Source organism: Musca domestica, unplaced genomic scaffold, assembly GCF_030504385.1.
Source record: "Musca domestica strain aabys unplaced genomic scaffold, Musca_domestica.polishedcontigs.V.1.1 8, whole genome shotgun sequence".
Lineage (NCBI taxonomy): Eukaryota > Metazoa > Arthropoda > Insecta > Diptera > Muscidae > Musca > Musca domestica.
Window position 1 is genome coordinate 2,459,005 of NW_026712409.1, and position 26,223 is coordinate 2,485,227.

At 36.5% G+C, this 26,223-nt stretch overlaps 4 protein-coding genes across 5 annotated transcripts; 2 read left to right on the forward strand and 2 right to left on the reverse strand.

Moving 5' to 3' along the window:
• Positions 1 to 1,137: 1,137 nt before the first annotated feature.
• On the forward strand, positions 1,138 to 16,239 carry LOC101890982 (23 kDa integral membrane protein). Of its 2 annotated transcripts, none has more exons than XM_059130864.1 (4): positions 1,138 to 1,164; positions 14,702 to 14,890; positions 14,959 to 15,276; positions 15,396 to 16,239. In XM_059130864.1, exons 1-4 carry the CDS (start codon positions 1,153 to 1,155, stop codon positions 15,543 to 15,545), a joined length of 669 nt encoding a protein of 222 aa, XP_058986847.1. In that variant the 5' UTR covers positions 1,138 to 1,152; the 3' UTR covers positions 15,546 to 16,239. The 2 variants fall into 2 exon arrangements, with proteins under 2 accessions (XP_058986847.1, XP_005176550.1); XM_005176493.4 differs by lacking the exon at positions 1,138 to 1,164 and adding an exon at positions 6,740 to 7,380.
• Positions 16,240 to 17,951: 1,712 nt separating this feature from the next.
• Positions 17,952 to 22,423, forward strand: LOC101901343 (BOS complex subunit NOMO3). Its single transcript, XM_005176467.4, has 7 exons — positions 17,952 to 18,158; positions 18,338 to 18,884; positions 18,954 to 19,208; positions 19,358 to 20,000; positions 20,062 to 20,240; positions 20,301 to 21,244; positions 21,309 to 22,423. The coding sequence occupies exons 1-7, from the start codon at positions 18,013 to 18,015 to the stop codon at positions 22,201 to 22,203; spliced, it is 3,609 nt and encodes a 1,202-aa protein (XP_005176524.1). The 5' UTR covers positions 17,952 to 18,012; the 3' UTR covers positions 22,204 to 22,423.
• Positions 22,172 to 23,696, reverse strand: LOC109614430 (uncharacterized). Its single transcript, XM_020039882.2, has 3 exons — positions 23,380 to 23,696; positions 22,626 to 22,788; positions 22,172 to 22,550 (listed from the first exon to the last, which is right to left on the reverse strand). Exons 1-3 carry the CDS (start codon positions 23,525 to 23,527, stop codon positions 22,439 to 22,441), a joined length of 423 nt encoding a protein of 140 aa, XP_019895441.1. The 5' UTR covers positions 23,528 to 23,696; the 3' UTR covers positions 22,172 to 22,438.
• A 297-nt stretch (positions 23,697 to 23,993) lies between these two features.
• Positions 23,994 to 25,743, reverse strand: LOC101891154 (putative methyltransferase C9orf114). The gene is made up of 2 exons (XM_005176494.4): positions 24,908 to 25,743; positions 23,994 to 24,847 (listed from the first exon to the last, which is right to left on the reverse strand). The coding sequence occupies exons 1-2, from the start codon at positions 25,635 to 25,637 to the stop codon at positions 24,045 to 24,047; spliced, it is 1,533 nt and encodes a 510-aa protein (XP_005176551.1). The 5' UTR covers positions 25,638 to 25,743; the 3' UTR covers positions 23,994 to 24,044.
• Positions 25,744 to 26,223: the final 480 nt, after the last annotated feature.

A 26,223-nucleotide genomic window follows, 5' to 3' on the forward strand; every position in this document is an offset into this window, starting at 1 on the left:
ATGTGGCTTAAGTCATAAAAATATCGAATATCGGGAGCCAACATTGTATGGGGGCTATACGATATCGTGGACCTGTATAGACAATTATTTTTCAAGGGGTAAAGTAGTAACGAAGAACTCCTTGTACAGAATTTCAGACAATTCCATTGAAAAATAAGGTTTAAATGATCAAAATACCAAATATCGGATTGCGCCATTGTATGAGGGCAATACGATATCGTGGGCCTATATAAACAGTTCTCTTACATGGGGTAAAGTATTCACAGAGAACTCCTTGTGAAGAATTTTAAAAAATTACTTTAAAAAATGTGGCTAAAATCATCGAAATACCGTATATCGGAAGGGGGATATATGATATTGTGGACCAATGTAGACAATTTTCCTTCATCAAAATACCGAATATAGGGGGCACCAATGTATCGTGGACCCATGTATACAGTTCTTAGTAAGGGGGTGAAGTAGTCACGAAGAACTTCTTGTGTAGAATTTCAAAAAATATGGTTCAAATCATCAAAATACCGAATATCGGGGGTACCGTTATATGGGGCTATACGATATCTTCGACCGATATAGCCCATCTTCGAACTCGACTTGCCTGCAGACAAAAGACAGATTGGTGCAAAATTTTAGCTTCCTATCTTTATTCGTTTTGACTCTAGCGTGATTACAAGAGACAGACGGACAAGGCTTAGAATTGTCGTCTTAGAATTTTACGCTGATCAAGAATATATATACTTTGTTGTGTCCAAAATTATTATTTCGATGAGTTACAAACGGAATAACGAACTTAATATACCCTCCATACTATGTATGGTGGAGGGTACAAAAATATGTCTTCAAGGATATGATGGCAAATTGCATGGTTTCGGGTTTTTGCCTTTGGTCCAAAAGGGTTAGCACACATATACACTTAACGTATTTCAATAAATTCCAATTCCTAAGGTATATATCTGTCAGCAAATTTATTCTTTACCATAATTGCACAAAGAAAATGGATTATGGTGGCAACGCTGTAAACGCAACAAAATTGAATCGATCCAACAGTAATTCGAAAGTGATCTGGCGTTTTGTGAAAATTCCACTGCATTTTTTGTATACTCAAAAAAAATGGAAATGTATACGAAACATCGAATATACCTACGCATCTACATAATGCTTCTTTTGGTACGTTCAAATGATTGAAGTTCTAGTTTTAAGAAAATTTGAAGAGCAACTTCCAATACTTTTTAAAAGAAAAAATTATGTAAAATAAAAAAATCCAAAACAAAGAAAAAAATTGCGAACAACATGGTTTTACACACACATACATCCACATAAATAAAATGATGTTGTAACATCAAAATTGTATAAATACAGCTGTGCTCGAATAAATTCGACAAAAAAAAAACGTGCGTGTCTTTTTAATAATTTTTGTATTGTTACAAAAGAATACCTTTTTGACGTCGCAATTGTAAAGATCGAATTGCAATTCAATTTCCGGACAAGGGTTATGACTTAGTTCGACACATGTTTCAAAAAAAAATTTCGTCTCTAGTAAAAATGACAGAAATTATATCACAAATAATGTATGGGTATACGAATCTGAACTAAAACAAAAACCTATAGTTCTTTAAACTGGAATTATTCTCAAGCACTGAGTTTTCTGATGAAGCGGATGTCGTTAAACGGTAGTATCAGTCGGTTTTGCCAACAGATGTATACCCCCAGCCTTGAGTTATGATTATTAAAACTATTTACCCTTTACAGGTGAGGTTCGAAGCAGTTGCCCAATATTAACCAATTCGTATCTGATCTAAGACTGGCTATATCGACTACTTCCTATACTCTATATGAGATGTGTGCAAAATTTTGGATAATGTCGAAATATGCTTGAGGTAAAAGATATAGCGGACCGAAGTATTCCATTTTCATACCTCATCTAATTCAGGTAAAAACATTGGTATGTGCAAAATTTTAAATTCGCTTCGTTTGCCTTTCAAAATCTTGAACCCTATGTGGAGGAGATACCAGAAGAAATGGCCCGATCTCTACAATCTTTATATCAGATCTTGTGTTGATTGAAATATTGAGATGTGCCAAGTCTGAATGTGAGTCGGATATTGATTTCGTGTTTTATGAACTTTATGAATATTCAAAATTTTGACCTTTTGCGGGGGAGGTAGCAGAAGGAGTGGACCGATGTATCACATTTTCACACCAGAGCTTGGGTTAAAAAAAAATATTTTGATTTGTGTAATTTGAAGACATTTTATATAAATTATAATTATTTAAAATTTTGACTCTTTGTGGGGGAGGTAATTGATGCTGTGAACCGATATTGTCCATTTTCGCACCTGACATAGCAATGATGCAAATATTAGGATTTGCAAAATTGGAGCCGGATTATCCTTTATCTTTCTGTGCAGTAAATTATTTTCTTTGACAATGTTGATATTTTGTGGGAGAGGTACCAGGAGGAGTGGACCGATATTGTCTATTTCCGAACTCGATCTATGTTTGACAATAATATTACGATGTACCAAGTTTGGTTCAAATCTATGTTATCGTGTGCACCAGCCAGCCAGAGAGACGGACGGACATAACTAGATCGACTCCAAATGTGCTGAAACGGATTTGGTCCAAAGAGACCTAGGATCTAAAACCGTTATGGCACGTTTTGGCCCTATAAAATGATATATACCCTCTCTAGCCATATGGCTGAGGGTATAAAAATGTCTGTATCCTTTCCACAATGAAATGAATAGCTGTTGTATCCTTTTGAAATCCCATAGATACTTGTGTCTGTGGAATTAATTGAAATTATTGAATTTCAATAATTTTCAAATTTAGCATTTATTACAAATAATTTTAAATTTTCATACATTAAAGATAATTATCTGCCAAATGTTTAGAAATAAATTCGCAAACTAATGAAATATTGAGCAAAAATAATTATCGCAGAATCATCCCCCTATTCCGCTATTTAGAAATTAAAAGTCATTGGCGAACACTTTCAACTCCAATATTGCCCGCAGTTGAGTACCAAACTCCCAACCCCCCCAAACTCATTCGCAGTGGATCTGTTTGTGTGATTATGATTTCATCGTCGCATTAATCGCCGATTCATATTCACATTTAATGGTTAGTGACCCATAGAAAATTCCCAGAAAAAAAAAAAACATTCAAAATGTTTTCCAATCAAAACCAGTTCATTGGAAGCGACGAGAACGTCGTACGATTCGAAATGTTTCCAATTAATAGGGAGTCCGTTTTGATTGACACAAAAACAACAACAGCAACAACAACAAAAGGAACAACAGTTTGCCTCAGTCACTTGGGTCATTGGCATTATAACGAACTCTAATTACACACTGGACACACACCGACGCACAGACGGACGGACAGACGCACGCACTTACCAACAATATATTTACTACGATGACCCCTTTTTCCCCAAATACTTGCAATGACGCGACCCATCGACCGAACGACCGACCATCCATCCAATGGCGGTGATGTGGTCAGGTCACAAGAAATGTGAAATGAGAACTTTAACCATTAAAAAAACCATGGCTACCACCTAAAGGAAGTCCCGCTTCAAGGAATTACACAGTTCAGCAAAGGCACCTATATACATACATACACATGCATATTTGTGTGTGTGCGTGTAGGAATATTAACCTCAAACCTAGTGTGAAAAGCTGAATGGTATTTGATGTTCTCGAATAGGCAAAAATGCTAAGAAACCTCGAAAAAAGGAATAAATTTCATTGAAAACACAGTAGAACTTCCTCCTCTTCTTGGGAAGCAGGGGAATAAAAATTTTGTTGGAACCTACCGACAATTTTTGATGTTTTCTTTTTTTTGGAAATTTTGGCTTCACTCATATTCGCTAAACATGAAAACCAAAGTTGTGTGAGCGAGCGGCGGCTTTTCTATTGAACATAGTTTTGTAGCTAAAATAGGTCGTCGTTCGCCATTCAACATTTGTCACATCCAGGGGGGCAAAAAGGGCGCAAAATAAATTGCAGGCGACGATAATTGATGGCCACCAATCGAAAAAAGACTTCCGACAAAATATAAAGGATTTCCATGAACAGCTTCTGCGAAATTTATGGTAAGACTTTCAAGTGGGGAATGAAATATTATTAGGAAGCCTGTTGAAGTATTTCATGTAGATTATAGACGAACTCTAATAAGACCATAGAAGACTTCAAAAATGCCCATAGAGGAATTCTAAGTAGTCGAATCTAAAACAGTCTTACATGACAGCCAAAAAAATCTACTTATTTTATTTATTTTAATATGAAAATTTCATAGGAAGTACGGGGGAGGTTCCGAAGTAGTTGGCCAATACTGACCAATTCGTATCTTACCTAAGACTGATAAACATACTACAACGTGTCAAATTTAGACTATATCGACTACGTCTATACTTTACATGGGATATGTGCAATTTTTTGCAAAATTTAGAATTATACGTGAGGCATCAGATATAGCGGACCGAAGCATTCGTTCTGATGCCATCATCTGCAAAATTTGAAGGAAATCGAACATTAATATCAAATTTAATTCGAAATCATAAATATCGATAAATTACATATCCATATCAGATTCATATCAGAATCAACGACTCGTTTCGTAAGTTATGACAGATATAAGTATTAAAAATTGTGCTCCTTTTTGAGTGAGGTAAAATAAGAGGTCCGCAGATATATATCATCTTCACAAGAGATCTTGTGTTAACAAAAATGTTTGTATGTGTAACATTTAAAAAGAGTTGGATGCTTATTTCGCTTCCTTTGAGCGTTTTGTTTTTTATTCAAATCTTGAACAATATGTTTGGGAGGTACCAGAAGAAATCGTCTGACCTCTACCATTTTTATAACAGATTTTGTGTTGATGGAAATATTAAGACGTGTAAAGTCTGAATGGAATCGGATGTTAATTTCGTATTTTATGATCTTCATGAATATTCAAAATGTTTACCCTTTGTGGAAGAGGTACCAGAAGGAGTGAAGCGATATGTCCCAATTTCACACCAGACCTTATATTTATTAAAATATTGTGATGTGTGTAATTTGAAGAGAACCGGATGGTTACTTCGGATTTTAAATCGTTTTGGTTATTCAAAACTTTGACCATTTGTGGGGAAGTTGAAGAAGGAATGGTCCGATCTCTACCATCTTTATAACAGATCTTGTGTTGATGAGAATATTGAGACGTCTCAAGTGTGAATGTTTTATGAGCTTCATGAATATTCAAAATTTTGATCCTTTGTGGGGGAGGTACCAGAAGGAGTGGACTGATTTATTCCATCTTCACACTAGACATAGGGTTAATGAGAGTATTATATTTTATAAGAGTTATAATTATTCAAAATGTTGACGCTTTGTGGGGGAGATATTTGATGGAGTGGGCCGATATTGTCCATTGTCGCACCTAGCACTGATGCAAATATTAGGATTTGCAAAGTAGGAGCAAAATCGGATTATCCTTTCCCTTTCTGTGCAGAAAAACATTTTTTTTGAAAATTTCAAATTTTTGGGGGGGGAGGTACCAGAAGGAATGAACCAATATTGCCCATCTCCGAACACGATCAAAATTTGATAATAATATTAATGGTACCAAGTTTGGACCAAATTGGATACTCCCTTCGAGAGTTATGGTGCGCACCAGCCAGACAGACGGAGGGACATCGCTAGATCGACTCCAAATATCCTGAGACGGATTTGGTCCAGAGAAACCTAATTCTAAAACCGTTATTTCGATGAGGCACGTTTTGGCCGTATCAAATGATATATACCCTCTCCAGCCATATGGCTGAGGGTATAAAAATTAATTAAAGACGCATACAAAACTTCCTACAAAAACTTGCGAAGTCTATAAAAGACTTATTCAAAGCCTGTAGAAGTCTTCTGCAAGATATAGGGATGACTTCTGCAACTACAAATGAAGATTTTGATGGAAAATGTAGACAATTTTTAGAAAGCCTTTCAAGTTTCCTCCAAGAACATAGATACGTATTGTAATATAGCTATAAAAAATGTCTACACAATTCATGAAGAACTTATAGCAAATTCCATAAAAAAACCTCCACGGAATATAAAAAATACTGCTCCAGACTTCCTCCATAAAGGTTATGAAAGACCAAGTCTTACGAAGATTTTAACCATTTAGATATATTTTAAATTACAGCCAGAATATCTAACCAAATTGGCTCCAAATTCGTAATTTGAGCTCTGATGTGACAAAACTAGGGAGAAATGCCTCTCTTTGCGGTATTTTTTATGTTTCAGTCTTTTTCAACAGATATTAAGATATTTGATCCCCAAATGAATATAAACTGCTTCGCAAAAATTGTTCACCATAGATCCAGTATTTTGAGCAATTGCGCTTCAAACATTCGTTCAATTTATTTTCTAGCCGAAAAGCCTGCAATCTCAATTTCAAAGGCTGGAATCTCAATGAGTGGAATTACTAATCGCAAAAAATAACATTGTCGGTAAAGATTCTAATAAAACGTTCATATGGTAAACTACTAACTTCGACCTTATTAACCAAGCGATTTGATTTTTCGTTTTGATTCGACTTCGACGAAGTTGAAAAAATTCGGCCTAGCCGAATTTAATATTCTTCTTGCTTGTTATTTCCTGATTCTGCCTTCTACTTGTTGATTTTGAACTCATATCTGTCCTTCACAAAATTCTTCTAGAAAGCTTATAAATGAATCAAACAACAAATTTCTGCTTCTGCAGAATTAAATGTATTTTCTTAAAAAATATTTCCAAATGTTTAATAGATCCAGTTGAAACATCTCAACTCAGCCCAACTCTACACAGACCTAATAAAATCGGACATCCTTATCCATTGAGTAATTCGCCTTTGCTACGAATTACCCTTGGCTTCAACCCTGTTTGTTTTGTTTGCTGCCACACTTACAACATATATTCACAGGATATCACCTTTGATTTGCTTTTTTGTTCCTTATAATTTTCGAAAGAGGTCCGGTGTTCGTGTACAACGCTGCTGCTGCTGTTGGCGTTTCACATTGATCGGCGGCCGGCCTAGTTACATCGAAAAGGAGTTGTGGCCACCACCAACGCAACTTTGGTCGTCAATCGAAGCGTTCAACATTGGTCAGTTGGAATTGAAACGCCGTTTTGGATAGTTGCTCGAAACCGGCACTTTGAATAAACAACCGCAAACCAAGGAGAACAATTAATAGAAAGAGAGTCCGGTGAAAATAAATAAATTTTTAATCATCAACAGCCCTTCAAAAAAAAAGAGTTTAAATTTTAAAACCGCAAAAAATCAAACTTCAAAATGAAAATCAAAATACGTTCGTGTGGCATGAATATGATAAAGTACACCCTTTTTATTTTTAATGTCGTGTTTGCGGTAAGTAAAATATTTAATTGAAATTATTATTCAAAGGTTAGATAGGGAGGTGAAAAAAAGGTAGCTAATGGATGGACCTTCCGTGGAATATCCGAAATAAAATTATTTAATTTTCTTCTTTGAATGGACATGTCGCTCCTTTAATCAAAAAAAGTTTATAACTGAAAAAGTTTAAGTTTCCAAACATTTGAAAAAAGATGTATGAGATATCAAATTGATGTCCATAGATAAATTAAAAAATTGAGATAAGACACTCATGGATTTTGTAGACATTTTTTTTTCAAAATTGTCATAAAAACATTTTATATGGCTAGGTTCGTAAAAATAAATTAAATGGATGGTTACCGCTGTATGGAGCTCATGTGAAAATGTGAAATCCAAACTATCAATTTTAAGCAAATTGGTGTGGAAACTTTGAATACAACTTCAAAATTCCGAAAATCAAATGGATGAAGTAATAAAAAATTAACACATTGAAAAGCGTCAGAGTGTCGTTATAACTATTCAAAATGTGTCTTTCTTTTGGAGGATATACCGAAGGAGTGGACGGACCAATATTGTTCACTTCGCATCTGATATAAATAGTACGACGTGCCAGATTTGGAATATATCGACTACGCTCTTCACTTAATATGAGGTATGTGTTTTTTTTTTGAAAATGTTGAAATTTCCTGGGGGAGGTATAAGAGAGGGTGGACCGATAAATTCCATATTTTTATTGGAACTAATGTTGATAAAAAAAATTAACAATTTTAGCCCACTGTGGTGGAGTTACCAGAATGAGTGCTCCAATCAATCCCATCTGCACGCCAGATCTTGTGTTGGTAGAAATATTGGAATATGCCCAGTTTGAAAAGAATTGGATACTCAATTTGTTTTTAAAATAGTTATGATTATTCAAAATTTTGACCCCTTGTGATGAGGTACCGGAACTATTGGTCTCATTTTCATTTTTTAAACATTTTGACCCTTTAAGGGGGAGGTACTAAAATGAGTGGTCCGATATTGTCCATTTTCGTACCTGAATTGGCACCAATGATCTTTTCTTGTTCTATGAAGTAAATTATTTTCTGTGAAAATGGTGGCCTTTTGCGAGGTACCAGAATGAGTGGACTGATATTACCCATCTCCGAACTCAATCTAAGTATGATAATAACATTACGCCGAATAAAGTTCGGACGAAACTCCCTTCCAGAGTTATCGTGCGCACCAGCCAGACAGACTAACGCCTCTAGATAGTTTTGTTTTTGGATTTCTTAATAAGCATAAAGCCCCTTGGCAAAAAAAGTGCCCTAAGTGGTTTTTCCTTTTGCTGTGTCCTCCATATATCTACTATTTGACATTATAATGCGCTTATTTGTTGAAACGCCATAATTATTACTTTTTTATATTATTGAATGAATGCAACAGATTTCGGAAATAGCATCGAGTTTTAGAATAAGTTTAGATTTGTTCGAATTGGTCACCTTTGGCACGAATATTTTGACCCATTCCCGGTGAAGTGCTTGCTTGTGGTGATCGACACTTTGGTATTTTTTAGTGTCAACCTTGCTTTCCAAAATACCCCAGATACAGTGCCCTGGAAATGAAGCCAGGAACCTCATTTTGTAACCCTTCTTGGGTGGTGCGTATTGGGTGTGGTAGTGCTGAGTCCTGTTGAAATGTCCAAGGTCTGCGGCCAAAATGTTTGAGGGCACAAGGCTTTAATACACCCTCCAGAATATTTTCGCGATAATATTCGGCATTTATTCTGATGCCAAGGTCGATTAATACGAGCGGAGAGCGACCATCGGCTGTCCGGTGCTTGAGTTCTGGTGGCCAACTAAAGGTGCACATTTTCAGCTGAGCTCTTTGGTAAGTAAACACGATCATTTTGTTTGTTTACAAACTGCTGGACATCGAATGTTTTCTCATCTCTTTCGGACAAGTGAGTCTATTTTCTTTTTGTTGGGGGCTAAAGGCTTTACCCTGAGCTCATTTTTCAATATTTCCACTTCCTTGACGTCAGGCCATGCTACCAGTATCACGGTAACGAGCGATGGTACGAGACCGAGAAAAGATCTATTCACATTTAAATGCTGAAGTGCTCTAACGATAGCCACTTGCGGTTTTCCAGCCAAGTATAAAGAAATCACACTATCACGCTTGATTTCCATCACGAATAACTTTTTTCTGGAAAATTCTCAGTAAAATGCTTTTGTACGCTTGGAAGCAATATAATGAGTTGCCACTGGAATAATTGTAATAGCTGTCGGACGAGTGGTTTAGAAATGACAGCAGTCTGAAGTTGGTTGCAGTTTTTTCATCTCACCCTGTATGTTTCAGAAATTTTAATAAAAAATTTCTTTCAAAATACCAAGGACGTTCCAGGCAAAACCTTCACTGAAAATATTTTGTTCGATTTTGTTGAGATAAATACCACCCATACAATATGGAATTGTCTTACAAACTTTCTCATTCCCAGCTTTGACAAGTTTGTGTGTCACAAAACATCGAAGATAAGAGCCGTAAAAACCTCCTCTCCATTCTATATTTGTCATTGACGTATCTTGATGAGATATAATAAAAATCACACACACCTATCCGAAAATGTAAATCGCGTTAATTAACATGAAATGAAAATATACAAAATTGTGTTTCATTTCTTCGAATTTCTTCATACCTTCCATGGAGTGACAAATGAAAATTCCAATAGTGCAAAAAGAAAAACAAAGAAAACACCAACAAATAACGTTTGTTGAAAAATTCGCATGAGTTGAGTTCATGTTGAGAGGCTCGGTGTTAAAGGCAGGCATTATTTCTAATCAAATATATAATTGTGTGTGAGTGTGGTGTGTGTGAGTGTGGTGTGTGTGAGTGAGTTTGCGGTCTAATCCCACACTTCGTCTTTATCCTGGCAGTAAATCTAAGTTGGGTCATTTCTAATGAATAATTACAATATTCAAATACATGAAAGAACAACAAGAACAATTCCCCAACAAATGTTGAGCAAATATGTATGTCCACAAACACAAAACATTTGCTACGAACTAGAACTCCAACAATGCCATTCATAATGACCAGACGTCAGAAACCATCAGTCAAGTCGTCGACTAAAGGACATTAAATTGCCGACATTAGAGGCAATTGAATGTCGTGAATCCACCATTGGTAATGATGGCAGCGGTATGAAGGTGAAATAAATTTCGAGCTGCCACAAAAAGAGGAAAGTTAAAGACGACAATTTTTTGTATGGCCGACAGAAATGTCAACTTTTGTAACTCCCCAAGGTGTTATGTCAAAACGATGACATCTGGGGATTGATGAAGTACCTTGGTAATTGTATTTGACAGGAAATACTGGTGGCAACATGAAACATTAATCAAAACGAAATAAGAGTAATTCATCACAAACATATTGTTTAAGGACACCGGACATAGAAAAATTTCGAAAGACCTTTCAGTCTTCTGGAAAAGAAAATTCTATGAATAACTTTTTTGCTGGTCCATTAAAAGACCATATCGTTCTTCATAATTCAGCTTTTGGTCGGCCATGTATAGAATTTCTGTTTTTTTATACCCTCGGCCAAATGGCTAGCCAAATGACCCTAGGTCTCTTTGGACCAAATCCGTTTCAGGACATTTGGAGTCGATTTAGCGATGTCCGTCCGTCTGGCTAGATGGTGCGCACGATAACTCTTGAAGGGAGTATCCGATTTGATCCAAACTTAGTACTTCGTAATATCGGTCAAATTTGTCACATCCCAATATTTTTACTAACACAAGGTCTGGTGTTAAGATAAAATATATCGGTCCACTCCCAACAAATGGTCAAAATTTTCAAAAAACAAAATATTTTCTGCCCAGAAAGAGAAATGATAATCCGATTTTGCTCCAACTTTGCAAATCCTTATATTTGCGTCAGTGCTAAGTCTGGTGCGAAAATGGACTGCATCGGTCCACTCCATCAAATTCCTCCCCACTAAGGGTCAACAATTTTAATAATTCTAACTCTAATAAAATGTTATGTAAGTGTTCGATTGCCTTCAAATTACACACATAGCAATATTTTTATTAACCCAATGCCTGGTCTGAAGATGGGATATATCGGTCCACTCCTTGTGGTACCTCCCCCACAAAGGATCAACATTTTGAATATTTATAAAGCTTATAAAACACGAAATTGATATTCGATTTCATTCAGACTTGGCACATCTCAATATTTCCCATCAACACAACATCTGTTATAGAGATGGTGGAGATCGGACAATTTCTTCTGGTACCTCCCCCACATAAGGTTAAATATTTTGAATAACCAAACGCTCAAAGAATGTAAAATAAGCATCCAACTCTCTTTAAATTTTATATATACTAACACGAGATCTGTTGTGAGAATGACATATATCTAGGAACCCCTTCTGGTACCTCACCCATATGTTATAACTTGCGAAACAAGTCAACTATTCTTTACAACTTGCTATATCTGAATATTTCTCTCTACCAGGAACCTGAGATGAATATGGAATTTATGATTTGGAATAAAATTGGAGATAATTGTTCGGTTTTCTTGTAATTTTGCTTCTATCAATATTTTTATCTGCTTTAGATGAAGTATGAAAATGGAATACACTTCGGTCCACTATATCTGGTATCTCACGCATATTTCCACATTTTCCAAAAATTTGCACATATTTCATAGAAAATATAGGAAGTAGTCGATATAGTCCAAATCTGGCACGTAGTAATATTTATATCAATCTTAGGTCAATATTGGCAAACTGCTTCGAAACCTCCACCATAAAGGGTCAACAGTTTAAATAATCGTAACTCAAGGCTAGGGGTATACATCAGTAGGCAAAACCGACAGATACTATTTTACTGGTTTTTATAAAGAAATGCCCTTGATTAGATTTAATTGCGGTCTTTAAGTCAACGATTAGATGATGAAATGGATTTAATGGATCTTATCCTGTCCAATTGCATTACATTTTCCCCCGCTAATCAGTCAAATACATGCATCTTCTATTGTTTTCCAGGCCATTAATTGCTATTAAGGCCTTGCTTTGGCAATTTGAAGAGATATTTCTATGGGACCCTATTAGAGAGAGAACGAAATATAAACTTTTAAAACAAAATTAATTTGAAAAGCATAAAATCTATTACATCTCACTTTCAACAAAAACAGAACTTACAACTTATTTTTATAAATAAACTTTGTCCACTAACACATCATAACAAATGTGTGTTGTTTTTTTTTTTTTTTTTTTTTTGTATTTGTTTAATGTAACTTCTGTTTCGTCTCGACCATATTAGGTTTACATTAAAACTCAATTAGTGTAAATTGTTACGTGTAATTGCAAATATGTCTCGATTTTGCGATAATATAATGTGTAGTTTTGACATGTCCTTGAGGAAGGTGAAAAACACTGTTCTACAGTTGCGAATTTAAAAGATGTCAAATTTTATTCAAGCTTTTATTTATTATACCCAACATCACAAGGTGGTCAGGGTATTATGTATTTGTGCATTTGTTTGTAACAGGCAAAAGGAAACGAGATAGACCCATAGTTCCTTTTGATGATCTAAATGGAATCACATTCTGAGTACATTTATGCATGTCCGTCCCTCTGTCAATATATTTTTGTAAACAAAATACAGGTCGCCTTTTTTCCCGATCCTGTTGAAATTTTGCTCAAATTATTTATTTAACCCAAGGAACCCTATTGAAATTGGAGATCGGTCAAAAATTAGATATAGCTCCCATATACATCTTCGTCCGATTTGTAATGTAATATCAGCCCAAATAGTAAAAAATTTTGCATATACGAACAAATTAGGCCTGAAAATAAGTATACCAAGTTTGATCGAAATCGGCTCAGATATAGCTATAGCTCCCATACATATTGTTCCTCCGATCTTTTATTTTTGTCGTCCGCAGCCGTAATATGCACTCTGCAGCAACGATATTTGGGGAAATATATCAAATACAGCTCAAAAGAAATACCTTTGCTAAATTTTATCAAGATCGGTTCAGATTTGGATATAGCTCCCATATATATCTTCGTCCGAATTGTCTTTTATTGTGCAACAAACGTGTAATTTTAGGAATTTGGAACTTACAATCAAATTGAGTTTAGAAACAAGTATGTCAAATTTGATGAAAATCGGTTCAAATATGCTATAGGTCCAATATATATTATTCATCCGATTTTTTATATTTGTTCTCCACAGCCGTAATGTACACTCGGTAACAACGATATTCTTGGAAATATATAAAATACAACTTAGAAATATCTTTGCCTAATTTCAGATTTGGGTATAGCTCCCACATATATTTTCCCGATTTCAAGTTAATCATGCACCAAATGGGTAATACAAGCCCGAATGGAAAAGGCACAAATCCTCGGCAAATTTAGTAGAAATCGAAGCTTAACTCTAGTTTAGTAAAAACTCTTCAATTTTTTCGAAATTTTTTCCAGTGATAAGTATTTTGAATCTAATCCTAGGAATTTTTTTTTCTTGGGGGACGGAGCTGGGACCCCAGATTTTTGACCCGAAAATCCGGGTTCAAGACCCGGGCTGGAACCGAATCCATTTACCCGATATAGACAATCGCTTGAAAGCTTGTGAAAATACGTATCTAACAAGTGGTCACATGATGGGGAAAGTGGTCACGGTTCGGAAGCCAAATTATCGATATTTTGGACACGGATTTTTTATAAAACCTCCAAAAAGTCGAAAAAGGGCCCATTATGGAGGTCAACAAAATTGATGCCAAATTATAGTTGAGACTCTTACCTTTCCAAAATGCTACAATTTGTGCTAATACCTTTTCTGGGTCCAGAGATATTCTCTTCTGGGTACGTTCAACCGGCTACGCGAACTAAGGACCCAGAAAAGGTATTAGCACAAATTGTAGCATTTTTTCCTTCGTATGATTTAATTCTCACAAATTCCCCATAAAAACTTTTATTTGTTATGTGAAGCTCTACTAAATATACAAAGTGGTATAGGGTATCATAAAGTCTGCCCCGCCCGACTTAAAGTCTTGCTTTACTAGTTGTGGTTTGCAAAATTTATTTTTAAGCTTTATTTTTCTATTTTGGAACTAAAGGAAACAATGACTTCACGATTGAAAGAACTATATTCGCAACGGCGTCATAGATTGGTACCGAGTTTGCCAGTATTTTTCAAACTTAATAGAGCCGCTCATTTATAATTGTGCTGCGAAACCTCTCCGAACAAAAAAAATCCTCGAAGTTAAAAAAAATATTTTCAAACAATTTATAATCATGACCTTGACAATGGTACAAATTACAAATTTTCAATATTTTGCCTTTCAGATATCCGGTCTGGGTATATTGATTGCTGGCGCCGTTGTACTGGCCGATGTCAATCAATTCAGTCATTTTGTTGAGGGAAAAGTCACCGCTCCTCCGATTGTTTTGATTGTGACCGGTCTGATAATATTTCTCATTGCCTCGTTGGGATGTTTTGGAGCAATCAAGGAATCACCCACCCTTCTGTTGGCGGTAAGAATTATGGCGAAAAGGAAAACCAACTTAAATTCTCTGAAATATGTTTCTTCTTGTTTTTCTAGTATGCCCTGCTCTTGGCTATAATCTTCATAATCGAGTTGGCAGTGGGCATTGCGGCCAGTGTCTTTAAGAGTGATCTGGAAATGGCCATCAAGAATTCATTGCAAGATTCCATTAAACGTTCGAACAAGGATGACATGATGGCCTGGGACAATATCCAACGTAAGCTGATGTGCTGCGGTGTTGATTATCCCTCGGATTGGCGCACCATGAGTGCCAATAAAACCCTGCCGGCAAGTTGTTGTCATCCCGAATACATCGAAGAGAGTGTGGGTCATTGCACCGAATCACCGGCATTGGGCAAAGATAAATATTTCCAGGTAAATTAAAGTGGCAATGATTCATCAGAGAATTGCTATTTCTTTGCATTAACTCCTGTTATTGTTTTGGTTTTTTAATTAATTTTATTTATACCCTTTCTCCGAATCGCTATTTTTAGGAGGGCTGTGTTGGCAAACTGAAGCAGCGCATTGACAAGAATGCGGTTATTTTGATTGGTGTGGGCATTGGCATTGCCTTCATACAAATATTGGGCATTGTATTGGCCTGTTATTTAGCTTCCACAATACGACACGAACGCAACCACTAAATGATTAACTAACTGTCTGGGCCAAGATTGCTGCGTCATCATCCAAGATTAGAATACCACAGTGACCGAAATGGAAATGAATTTGATTCGCCCCCCCTTCAATACTCGAACCAAAAATCCTCTATGAAACACTAATGACCCATGCGCCTGGGTGGATGGGTTTTCCTTAATTGTTGTTTTGACACCATTCGATTACCAACCCCAACCCCACCACCAAAGCTTGTGAAAAAAGTGGACATTAGGACACAACTTTAATGGTTATGGTGCTCGTGGTGCTCCTGTTTTGACAATGCTTTGGATATGTAAACACATTGTGACATACATACATTCGGTCATATACATTTATAATTTATGTATGTTTGTATGCTTATCATAGCAATGACACGAAAAGAAAACCAATTTTAATTTAGTATCAATGTGTCCGTATGTTTGTTTGTATATATGTGTGTATGTATTTTATTTTCTGTGTATTCGGAACTGGTAATCGAAGTAATGGGATTTGTTATTTCAAAATATCTATCTACGCACGCATGAATTTTCCCCCAATTCCTAGTTCGTTATACGTTTCAAACGCAACAACTACAATAATAACAAAAATCAAAAGATTAATAAATACATTTCAATTTGTCTCTAAATATATTTATTCAACGAAAAATGTTGCTTCACCTTTAGAAATTTATTTTTTATATAACCCCCCAAAAAAATTGTTCCTTGTTTCATCATCATATCCGTATCCTGAAATTAATAATTAACATTAACTGTTTGTAGTTTGTATTGAAAAAAAAAAAAATCAAAAAAAAATCTAATGTCAACGAAATGTTTAAAATATCAAATAAATTTAATTTTTAATTATTAAATACATACAAATGTCTTTTTAGTAAAAATAATTAGAAATACAAAAGCTAAACCATGGGAAGGTAAGGAAATCAAAGCAACCAATATCGCGTGCCGATTTTCCCCAAATTTGACATACTTGTTTCTAGACTCAATTTGAACGAAAGTGCCAAATTCCATCCTATTAGGGCTAATATTAAACATTTGGTGGACAATAAAAGGCAAATCGAACGAAGATATATATGGGCGCTGTATGTAAATTTTGACCGATTATCTCCAATTTCAATAGGGTTCGTCCTTGGGCCAAAAAAATTATTTCTGCAAAATTTCATCTGGATCGGACAATAAAAACGGACGGCCAGACGGACGGACGGACATCCATAAATCAGCTCAGAATGTGATTCTATGCAGATCATTAAAAGGAACTATAGGTCATCTCGTTTCCTTTTGCCTCTTACAAACAAATGTACAAAGACATAATACCACCTTGTGGTATAGGGTATAAATAGCTAAGTTCGACCGAACTTTTAAAAAAGCAAAATGTAAAAAAAATCCGTTGCAAATACCGGTATAATTTTAAAAATTCCGAATGTTAGTGATACAGATAATTATCTGCCAGAAAAAAATTTAGCTAGAATCATCAAAATAACGAATAAAGGGAGGCAGCGTTATATGTGGGCTGTGCGAAGACGTGGACCTGCACGGGCAGTTTTCTGCCATAGAACCCATTACGAACTTCAAATTCCAAATACGTGGAACTGTATAAGCAATTTTCTGTCAGTGGAAGTAATATCCATTATAAACTCCAAATATCTAATTTGACACAATTCCTGAGAAAAATTTGACATAAAAAATATAAATACAGAATATCGGGGATAGAGTTATATGGAGACTACACCTAAACTTTGATCTATATGGACAATTCTTTGCAAATATGTTTACCACATAAAGGGAACACAAAGTGCCAATTTCCAGCAAATGACTAAAACAGCCAAAACTCTTTTAATCTAGCGTTAGATTAAAAGAAAGGGGATCTCAAAAAGTGGACCTATATAGCCCATTTTCAATATAGACTTTCATCAACCTACTTCATTTTATTCGAAAGCTAGTGATTTCCACAGACGTAAAGATAGACAGCTGGACAGTTAAATCGACATAAAATCATGTGCTGATCAAGAATATATATATATATATATATACCTTATGGGGTCTAAAATATTCATTTCGAGTTACAAACGGAATGACAAAATTAATATTCCTTCCATACTTTGGTGGAGGGTATAAAAAGGTATCAAGCAATAAAGATATATTTCAATGCAAATTTTATCGATTTTAACCTATAATTGATAAATGACCCATAAATATGTAAACTGCATAAGTGCATATTATGCTGCATATGATACTGAATACACTGTAACAATTTATCACGTGATATGAAGGCATAGTCGATTGTCAAACAGCTGTAACTATCAGTTAACCATTAACCACAATTCGATTTGTGAGAGAAAAGTGTGGCCACACTCCCATTAAATTTTTGACAGGTCATTCTCACTCTCTCTTTACAGCAGCAAATGCCCAGCAATCTGGCATCTTTATCCGGTTAATTTTTTCCACTAGCTAAGCTGGCAGCAGAATGAGGGTGGTCTGGAGTATTTTTGTGGTTTTATTAATTAAAATCCTCAATTCGGTTGATTTTGTCCAATCGAATGAAGTAATAGGCTGTGGTGGCTTCATCAAAAGCCAAAAGGACATTGACTTTTCCAAGGTGGAAATCAAATTGTAAGTATTTCGAAATGGGTAGTAGCCGTGATAAAAACGTCGAAAATGAGGGCAACTTACTTTTACACCTTACCCAGCGAATTGATAAGATGCATTCAGATATACTAATTAAGCAGCGAGCGTAAAGAGAGGTGTGACACTAACCTAAATCTGGCGTTGATTTCTTTTCATTTTTTCAGATTAACAAAGACCGGAGCTTTGAAGGACAAAACCGACTGCTCACCCTCAAATGGCTACTATTTTCTGCCCATTTATGACAAGGGAGAATATCTTTTGAAAATCTCTCCTCCACCTGGTTGGAGTTTTGAGCCAGAGGAAGTTAAACTGAATTTCGATGGCCAGACTGACGTCTGCAGTTTGGGCAAAGATGTCAATTTCGTTTTCAAGGGTTTTGGCATAACTGGCAAAGTGGCCTTGGGTTTGGCGGGCGCCCAAGGTGTTAAGGTTGAATTAAAATCCGAGGATGGAAAAGATACACGTCACACCGTTACCGATGCCAAGGGTATTTTCTCGTTTACCCCAATTATTCCAGGCAAATATGTGGTAAAGGCTTCTCATCCGAAATGGTACTTTGAGAAGAGTGAACACACGGTTATTGTTGAAGGTGGTAACACTGTGCTGGCTGAAAATTCCTTAGTTGTTTCGGGCTTTGATGTCACCGGTCGCTTTGACACCTTTGGACAGTTGGGAGCTGGCGTTGGTATTGCCCTATTCAAAAGTAAACAGGTATGGTTGATTGTCGATTTTTGAGAAATTTTATAGACGTTTTATATTTCTTTCGCTTTTCATTGAAAGGCAACTGCCGATCCAAGATGTGGCAAAGAAGACCTGCCCTCAGCTGCAATAACTCACACAAACTCTGAGTATGACAGTTCAGTTTCCTGCTATGCTCAGGTCGATACAGCTGGCAATTACATCTTCAAAGATGTCCGCCCTGGAAAGTACATTCTTTTGCCCGTTGTTAATCGGAACCTGAAGTTAAATATTAAACCTCAGTTCATTGAAATAGAAGTAGCCAAGGACACATTGGAGTTGAAACAGGAATTCAAGGTGAGTCAATATAATCCAAATGAAGATAAATTTATTTTACGCCTCTGTTAGGTCAATAAAATGTTTGGCCCTAAATGCGAGAAATTTTCGCACCAGTATCTTCTATATTGAATATTGTGTTTTCTTTTTTTTGGACTTTCTTCATACAGATCAGTGGCTTCAGTGTATCAGGCGTTGTTTTGAACTCCGTTCAGGGTACTCCCGTAAATGGTGCCACAGTTAAACTGAACGGCCAAAGGGTAACAACAACAAAATCAGATGGCCAATTCACTTTGGAAAATGTAGCTTCTTCTGGCTTGTATTCCATACAAGTTGAAGCGGAAAAACTACGATTCGATGAACAACGCATACAATTGCAATTGACATCAGCTACCTTACCTCCAATAGTTCCATCGGCATATGAAGTATGTGGCAAGGTTGTCTCTAAGAAATCTTTCCGAGTTGCTATAACAAAGCAAGGTTCCACAACTGTACATACAACAGTGGATACTAATGCCGACACTGGTGTATGGTGCACATACTTGTCCAATGGAAAATTCACAATTGAAGTTCAAACATCGGAGACCGATCGCTCGAATGGTGTACAATTCTTCCCCGTTCAACAAACCATTGAAGTTAAGGGCGAACCCATTAAGGATATCACTTTTTCCCAACTTAGAGCTACTTTGCAAGGAGCACTGAAATGTTTGCCTGATGCTCCAGCAGAAGGTTGCCTATCAACTGAAGTTACCCTGCATTCCTTAGATGCCAATGGACAACATACCGGGCAGAAACAGACGACTAAAGCCCAAGGTAACAAATCGTTGGAATATATTTATAAAGAAATGTTATATAACTTTACACCCAACTCTAGGTGGCAAATATTCGTTCACAAATGTCCTGCCTGGACCGTACGAAATAACTGTACCCCAATCGAATTTGTGCTTCGATTCTACCCGTGTGTTAATTAATGTGGCTTCTGCCCAAGAAACTGCTCCCGAATTTGTACAACATGGCTATGAAGTGAATATAATTTCCAGTCACCGTGCAATTGTAAGTTTTCGACATCTATAACATCTAAGCATCCCCAAAACTGAATTGTCCTTCTTTCAGATGAAATACTCCCATGAAACAGCCACAACTACGGATAATCTAAAATTACTTTCTGGTGTCAATACGTTCTGCGTCCCTAAATATGGTTCATATTCGATTAAATTGGAAGGCTGTCATTTGTACGATGAGGAAACATTGCCTACGACCTTTAATACCGCAAACACCAATCCCACCATCATCAATGCATTGGCTCATAAAGTTGGCGTAAGAGTACTTTCACCGGAATCCTCTGCTGATAATTTGAAATTGTCTGTGGAATCGGCATCTCTAGGCAAACTTGTGGTAACGCCGTTTGCGGAGGCGCACAAAGTTGATGGCAAATATGCCTTCCGTTATGATACCCATCTGAAGCCTGAAGAAGTTTTACGCATAGCGCCTCAAAGTGATATTTTGTTGTTCGAGCCTGGGACTAAGGATATAGTTGGTACGAACGACTGTGTGGATGTTGCGTTCAATTTTATCGCTTCTAAAGGCCTAATACTCAATGGCAAAGTAATACCCGGCATTAAAGACGCCAAAATAACATTAAGTTTCCCCAACAATCCCGAATTGGAGCCACAAACCACACTGACGTCAGTGAATGGCGATTTCAAATTCGGACCCATCAGTGATAGCATTAAATACGAACTGAAGGGCGAGAAGGAATCCTATGTATTCTCGGACTATAATCCGGCAACTAACTCCTTCAGCGTTCACAAACTTTGTGAAATTATTGTGAAAGTGAAGGATGGATCAGGTAAGGGACTGAGCGGAGTTTTGATTTCACTCAGTGGCTCTGAGAGTTATCGCAAAAATTTGATAACTGCTGATGATGGCTCTATAAACTTCCATTCCTTGTCCCCATCCCAATACTTTTTGCGGCCAATGTTGAAGGAGTTCAAATTTGAACCAAATTCTAAGATGATCGATCTGAAGGATGGTGAAACTGTGGAAGTGGAAATGATGTAAGTATCGATATAAAGTTTGCTCCTCAATTTATTTTGGAAAATAATTGGAATATTCCCATAGTGGCAAACGAGTGGCTTATTCCCTGTTCGGAGCTGTAACATCTCTCAATGGCGAACCCTTCGCTGAAGTTAACATTGAAGCCACAGCCGATGAGGCATGTTCACACCATCAAGAAGAAGCTACAACGGAAAAGAATGGCAAATACCGCGTACGCGGCCTGAACCCCGACTGTGAATACACTATTCGTCTAAAAGATGCTGGCACCCCCGGTAACAATGTAGATCGCTCCATTCCCCTAACACGCACTGTTAAGATTGGCTCCGAAGATGTTGAAAATGTTAATTTCTTGGCCATGTCCCCAATCACCTTCGTCGATGTCACCGCTCGCGTAACAGCCTCGTCCAATGATTTCTATAAAACACTACGTGTGGTGATGTACCGCAAGGGAGCATATGACTCGCCTGTCTACTCTCAACGCTTGGATACTCCATTGAATCCCAAGTCGCGCTATAATCCAGGTATAATGGTGTTCTTCCCACGCATACCACTTGACGGCAAGACGTACATTGTTGAATTGCGTTCCACGCTGTCCGATAAAACCTACACTTATTCAACACGCAGCGAACAGTTCGTCGCAGATACGCCATCGGTGTACATTGAATTAGATTTCAAGCCCGAAGTCAAATCATTTGAATCGGACCTCAACCAGAATTCCATTTCAGCTTTAGTGCTGGTGGCCTTGGTTGCTATCGCCTTCTTCAAACAAGACATAGCCATGGCCTTCTTAAATTTCGTGTGGTCCAAAATCAATGGCATTGCCCAAGATTTGGCTCAAAAACAAAAATCTAATGCCAAAAACAATCAGCGAAAAGTAGAACCCATTAACCAGAAGGAAATCGAACAAATGGCCGAACAAATTAACAACATTAAAAAGAAAAAGACAAAGAAAATTTAAGAAGCAAACGGATGTGCCCTTGATATTCGAGGGACATGTAACAAAATTTAAGAAAACTAGACGATTTTAGCTTTATTTATAAAATTCGAGTCATTGGGTTTGTACGTTAATATTTTATTTAAAACAAAGCAATGGTAATGCAAATTTAGAGATACGAAATGGGTGAGAAGATGTATTAATAAAAAAATACCAATTAAATAAATATAAAATCTTAACCTAATGTAATTTATTTTATTTATTTCGCTTTACTGGACGTTTGCCTCAGTAAATGCCTTCGGCGGCGGGTTCTGTTAAGTGCCTTTTCAATTTGTGAAACTTGCACAGTGTCGTCCAAAGATCTGTAATGTCTGCATAAAAAGAAAGCACCCACACATATTGTTAAATAAAATGGAATAGCAACTAGAGCAGAATCGTTTGCATACCCATAATTGTAGTAATTATAACCCGAATGCGAACATTTCTTAGAATGTGGACCCAGGAAACGCAGTGCATAAATCCATGCTAAATAAGCGAAAAATGCAATAACCACCAATTTTACTTTAACCCAATAAATCCATGTTAACGCATGCCAGCCGTAATATGGATCTGAAAATATTTTTTTAATAGCATTATTATTTAATAAATATAAGAGTAACAGATTGCTGGGTTCGTCAAAGCGATCAGTTACCATAACCTTGGTGCGAAAGTGAAAGTGTTAAGAGAGATTAATCGTGACGAGTTTATTAAGGGTTTATGCGGTTACCTTTTCTAAACCGTTTTTTTTTTTTTGAGTTTGAATAAAGAGTTCCGAAAGAAAAAGAGAGAACATACAACTGTATATATTTTTTAAAAAAAAATATTCGAAATTTTATAATTGTTATTCATGTTTTTTGCAGTATTCTGTGGTTCGAAAGAATTTTATTAGAACTGCTGTTAAAAGTTTTGTAGGACAAACGCAGTTTTCTCGTAGATAAATAATTGTATCGATACTCATTTCTTCGGATTCCGGAATATTTTCAAGTCACACAGATATCTGTTAACACGAACAAAATTTCAAGTTTCTAATGTAGCTAATCCTTACATCACTACCAAGCACGGGAAGTGTGGATACGTTCTCATTTATTCCGGCACATATTTTATTTTAAAGACTCAATGATTTTTTCTCTCATTTCGATTGTAATCGATTCCTATACTTACGTAGAAAATAATGTCCTTTTTTCCTCCTACTGCTTTCTACATCCAATAATCCTGCTGATGATGATTTATTATCCAATGAATGCTCAATGGCGAGACAACAAGTAATAACAACAATGTTCAAAATTATGGGTAATATTAAATGTCGCATCGTGAATATGTCTTCTTAAACGCTCCACCAAGCACTGGTAAGTAAACTTCTTCGACAAGGTTTGAATTCAATTAAATGTTACAGTTATTGCAGCATAAGCGTTTTATAACTTCAACGGTCGGCCCGGCAGGCATGTGTTTATGTATTTTTGTAATAGCCAAGTGTTAATTTAATTATCACAACTACAGACTTTTGCATGTAGTTATTGGAAAGTAATAAATAGTAACTTAATCACTGAAGGGTGTTGTTCGATGTGACTTTCTTTTGAATTAAATGCAAATCATTTTGGTATTTTTAAGCAATGCCGTGGGAATATCTTCAAGATTAACTAGATCTGTTCATCGAACAAATTACAATTTAGTAAAATAAAGGTAGATCAAAAGTACATACTTAAAAAAAGTACCAGTCCCAGGGCAGTCCCTTTGAACGCCCATAATTAATTTAAATGCATCTATTTTCATTTCTTTTTCTAAAAATATATTTATTTCTTAAATTGCTTTACTAAAATAACTATTGTCTAATCAAATCGGCTCAGATCGTCCACACTAGCTTCAGTTGATGTCTTGTCTGCTTTGCCCACGGGTACAATTTCAAAATCATCGTCGGCAGCAGAAGTACCCAACACTCCATTTTCGGTAAAATCTACCACAGCTGCTTCTTTTTTCGATGAAAAGGGATTATTTTTCACTTTCTTCTCTTTGGGTTTCTTCATTTCTACGCCATTTTCGGGCTGTAAAACTACGTCCTGGGTAATAGATTCATCTTTCACCACCAGTGGATGTTTTTCATTTTCCTCCTGTCGTTTGCGTTTTCTTTCCATTTTCGTTTGCGATGGTTTTGGTATTATGCCGCCGGTATCTTCACTGCGTGGCAAGGACTCTTTTATTAGCTCTCCTTCAATGTCCTCCACTTGGGGATTAAATTTCTCTTGTAACGATGCCATTGCTATCAGTATAGCTTCCTCGGTGCGTATTGTACGTGATCCTTGTTTGGGTAAAACATTAATGTAATGATCAAACAACAATTTTGGATCATCAACTTGCAGTTTATCCTCATTGGCAACGGCGGCTTCTAGACCCTGAAGGCCACCGAAAACCAACAGCAAATGGTTGTAGTTGAAGAATTTCGAGGGGACCTCATGTATACTGGAGCCACGATCTGATGTACCGACAGTCAAATCATAACCACCTGGATAGGGAGATTTCGTAAATATCTCCGATATGGAATGAGCTATGCGAACTGTGTAACCCCAGTATACACCAGTTTCGCGCCTTGGCTCATCCGGGCTTACAATTGTTCCCCGCTGCTTACGCACATTCTCTAGCGATTAAAAAATAGGATTAACCGAACGCCAATCTTCTTTTATTTCAGTTAACATACCTTGAGGCTGGTCCAACTTTACTGTAACACGCAGTCCCGCCGTTAAGGCCTTATTTACCAGAACATCGTTCAGCAGTCCAACATTAACATAACAGTGTCCCTCCTTTGCCAATTTCTCCGTGACTATGCCTTCGCGATACCGAAAAATATTCTGTTGTCTCAAGTGATGTGGTGCGTCTAGTGGATTTAGCAAGCCGGAATATTTCAAATCTTTGTGCAGGGGAAAAAAGAATTTTCGCAGGTATTGCGGGCACTCCAAGTATTGAAGAATTCTGGCCAGCTGCAAACAACTACTACGCACAGTGCGTGAGGTGCCTTCGCCCCCAGCATCATCGCTGTCATCGGCCTCAAAGTTTCTCTTGGTTTCCCTGGCCGTGGCCAAACCGATGTCATCGAAAACAATAACTTCGCTCACCCGAAATATGCAGGCAGCTCTAGCAATTTGCCCAGCAACATAACTCCTCAGTTCAGCCGATTGAGCATTTTCTAATATGGACCCGGGAACCGCAATGGATACTGTCGAAGGGTTTGCTGCTTTCTTCTTTTCGTTCTGTTCGGACTTTTGTGAATGCTTTGCGTTGTTGGATGCTTCTTCCTCCTTTTGTACTTTTGCCAGCTGCTTAAGTAGTTTTTCTTGCTTCCGTTGTTTCTTTAATGCTTTTCTTTCCTCATTTATCTTTTTCCACGACTTCTGAACACCTTCATCTTTTGCTCCCGCTACTGGAGACATGATTTTTTTACAATTATTTTTTTTAACAATTGTTTACAACTAAATTCCACGTGCCCTCTGCCAAAGATTGGATGGTTGCCATATTTTTTTAAATGATATGAGAGGATTGCCCATTTTGTAAACTGGCTAGCAATTTTTTCTTTTAGTAAATATTTTTTTTATAAAACATCCACACCTTTTGTACGTTTATGCATTGTTTGAAAATATAATACACTTTTGCGTTATTCTATAAAACTTAATGTGCCACTTATTATTTAAATCAGAAATATAAGTCTGGCCACTGTGGGATTTCTAGATGAGTTTGGTTTATCAAATTAAGTGGTCTAGGAGCATTTTCGATGCTCTTTCCAAATATGGACACGAAAAAGGCAGATTATTGATTTTTTTCCTTAGTCTGTTTCAGTTTTTAGGTATTTATGTGTGCAGTGTTTTGAATGCCAAATTTGGTATTGGAACAAAGTTTTTGCAATTATACATTTTTAATTAAACTCATATCACATTTTTATTATATAATTTTCATTATTGTAACTTTTATTTTGTTTTTATAAGAAGCAGTTTTGAGTTATATTTAAGTTTACTCTCACTA

Coding starts and splice junctions, on each gene's coding strand:
- LOC101891154 (XM_005176494.4), bottom strand. CDS start 25,637: ATGTCTCCAGTAGCGGGAGCAAAAGATGAAGGTGTTCAGAAGTCGTGG. Junction 24,848..24,907: donor AAAGTTGGACCAGCCTCAAG/GTATGTTAACTG, acceptor TTTAATCGCTAG/AGAATGTGCGTAAGCAGCGG.
- LOC101901343 (XM_005176467.4), top strand. CDS start 18,013: ATGAGGGTGGTCTGGAGTATTTTTGTGGTTTTATTAATTAAAATCCTC. Junction 20,241..20,300: donor TTTCCAGTCACCGTGCAATT/GTAAGTTTTCGA, acceptor TCCTTCTTTCAG/ATGAAATACTCCCATGAAAC. Junction 21,245..21,308: donor ACTGTGGAAGTGGAAATGAT/GTAAGTATCGAT, acceptor ATATTCCCATAG/TGGCAAACGAGTGGCTTATT.
- LOC109614430 (XM_020039882.2), bottom strand. CDS start 23,527: ATGCGACATTTAATATTACCCATAATTTTGAACATTGTTGTTATTACT. Junction 22,789..23,379: donor AAAAGGACATTATTTTCTAC/GTAAGTATAGGA, acceptor AAATATTTTCAG/ATCCATATTACGGCTGGCAT. Junction 22,551..22,625: donor TATAATTACTACAATTATGG/GTATGCAAACGA, acceptor CTTTTTATGCAG/ACATTACAGATCTTTGGACG.
- LOC101890982 (XM_005176493.4), top strand. CDS start 7,306: ATGAAAATCAAAATACGTTCGTGTGGCATGAATATGATAAAGTACACC. Junction 14,891..14,958: donor CACCCACCCTTCTGTTGGCG/GTAAGAATTATG, acceptor TTGTTTTTCTAG/TATGCCCTGCTCTTGGCTAT. Junction 15,277..15,395: donor GCAAAGATAAATATTTCCAG/GTAAATTAAAGT, acceptor CGCTATTTTTAG/GAGGGCTGTGTTGGCAAACT.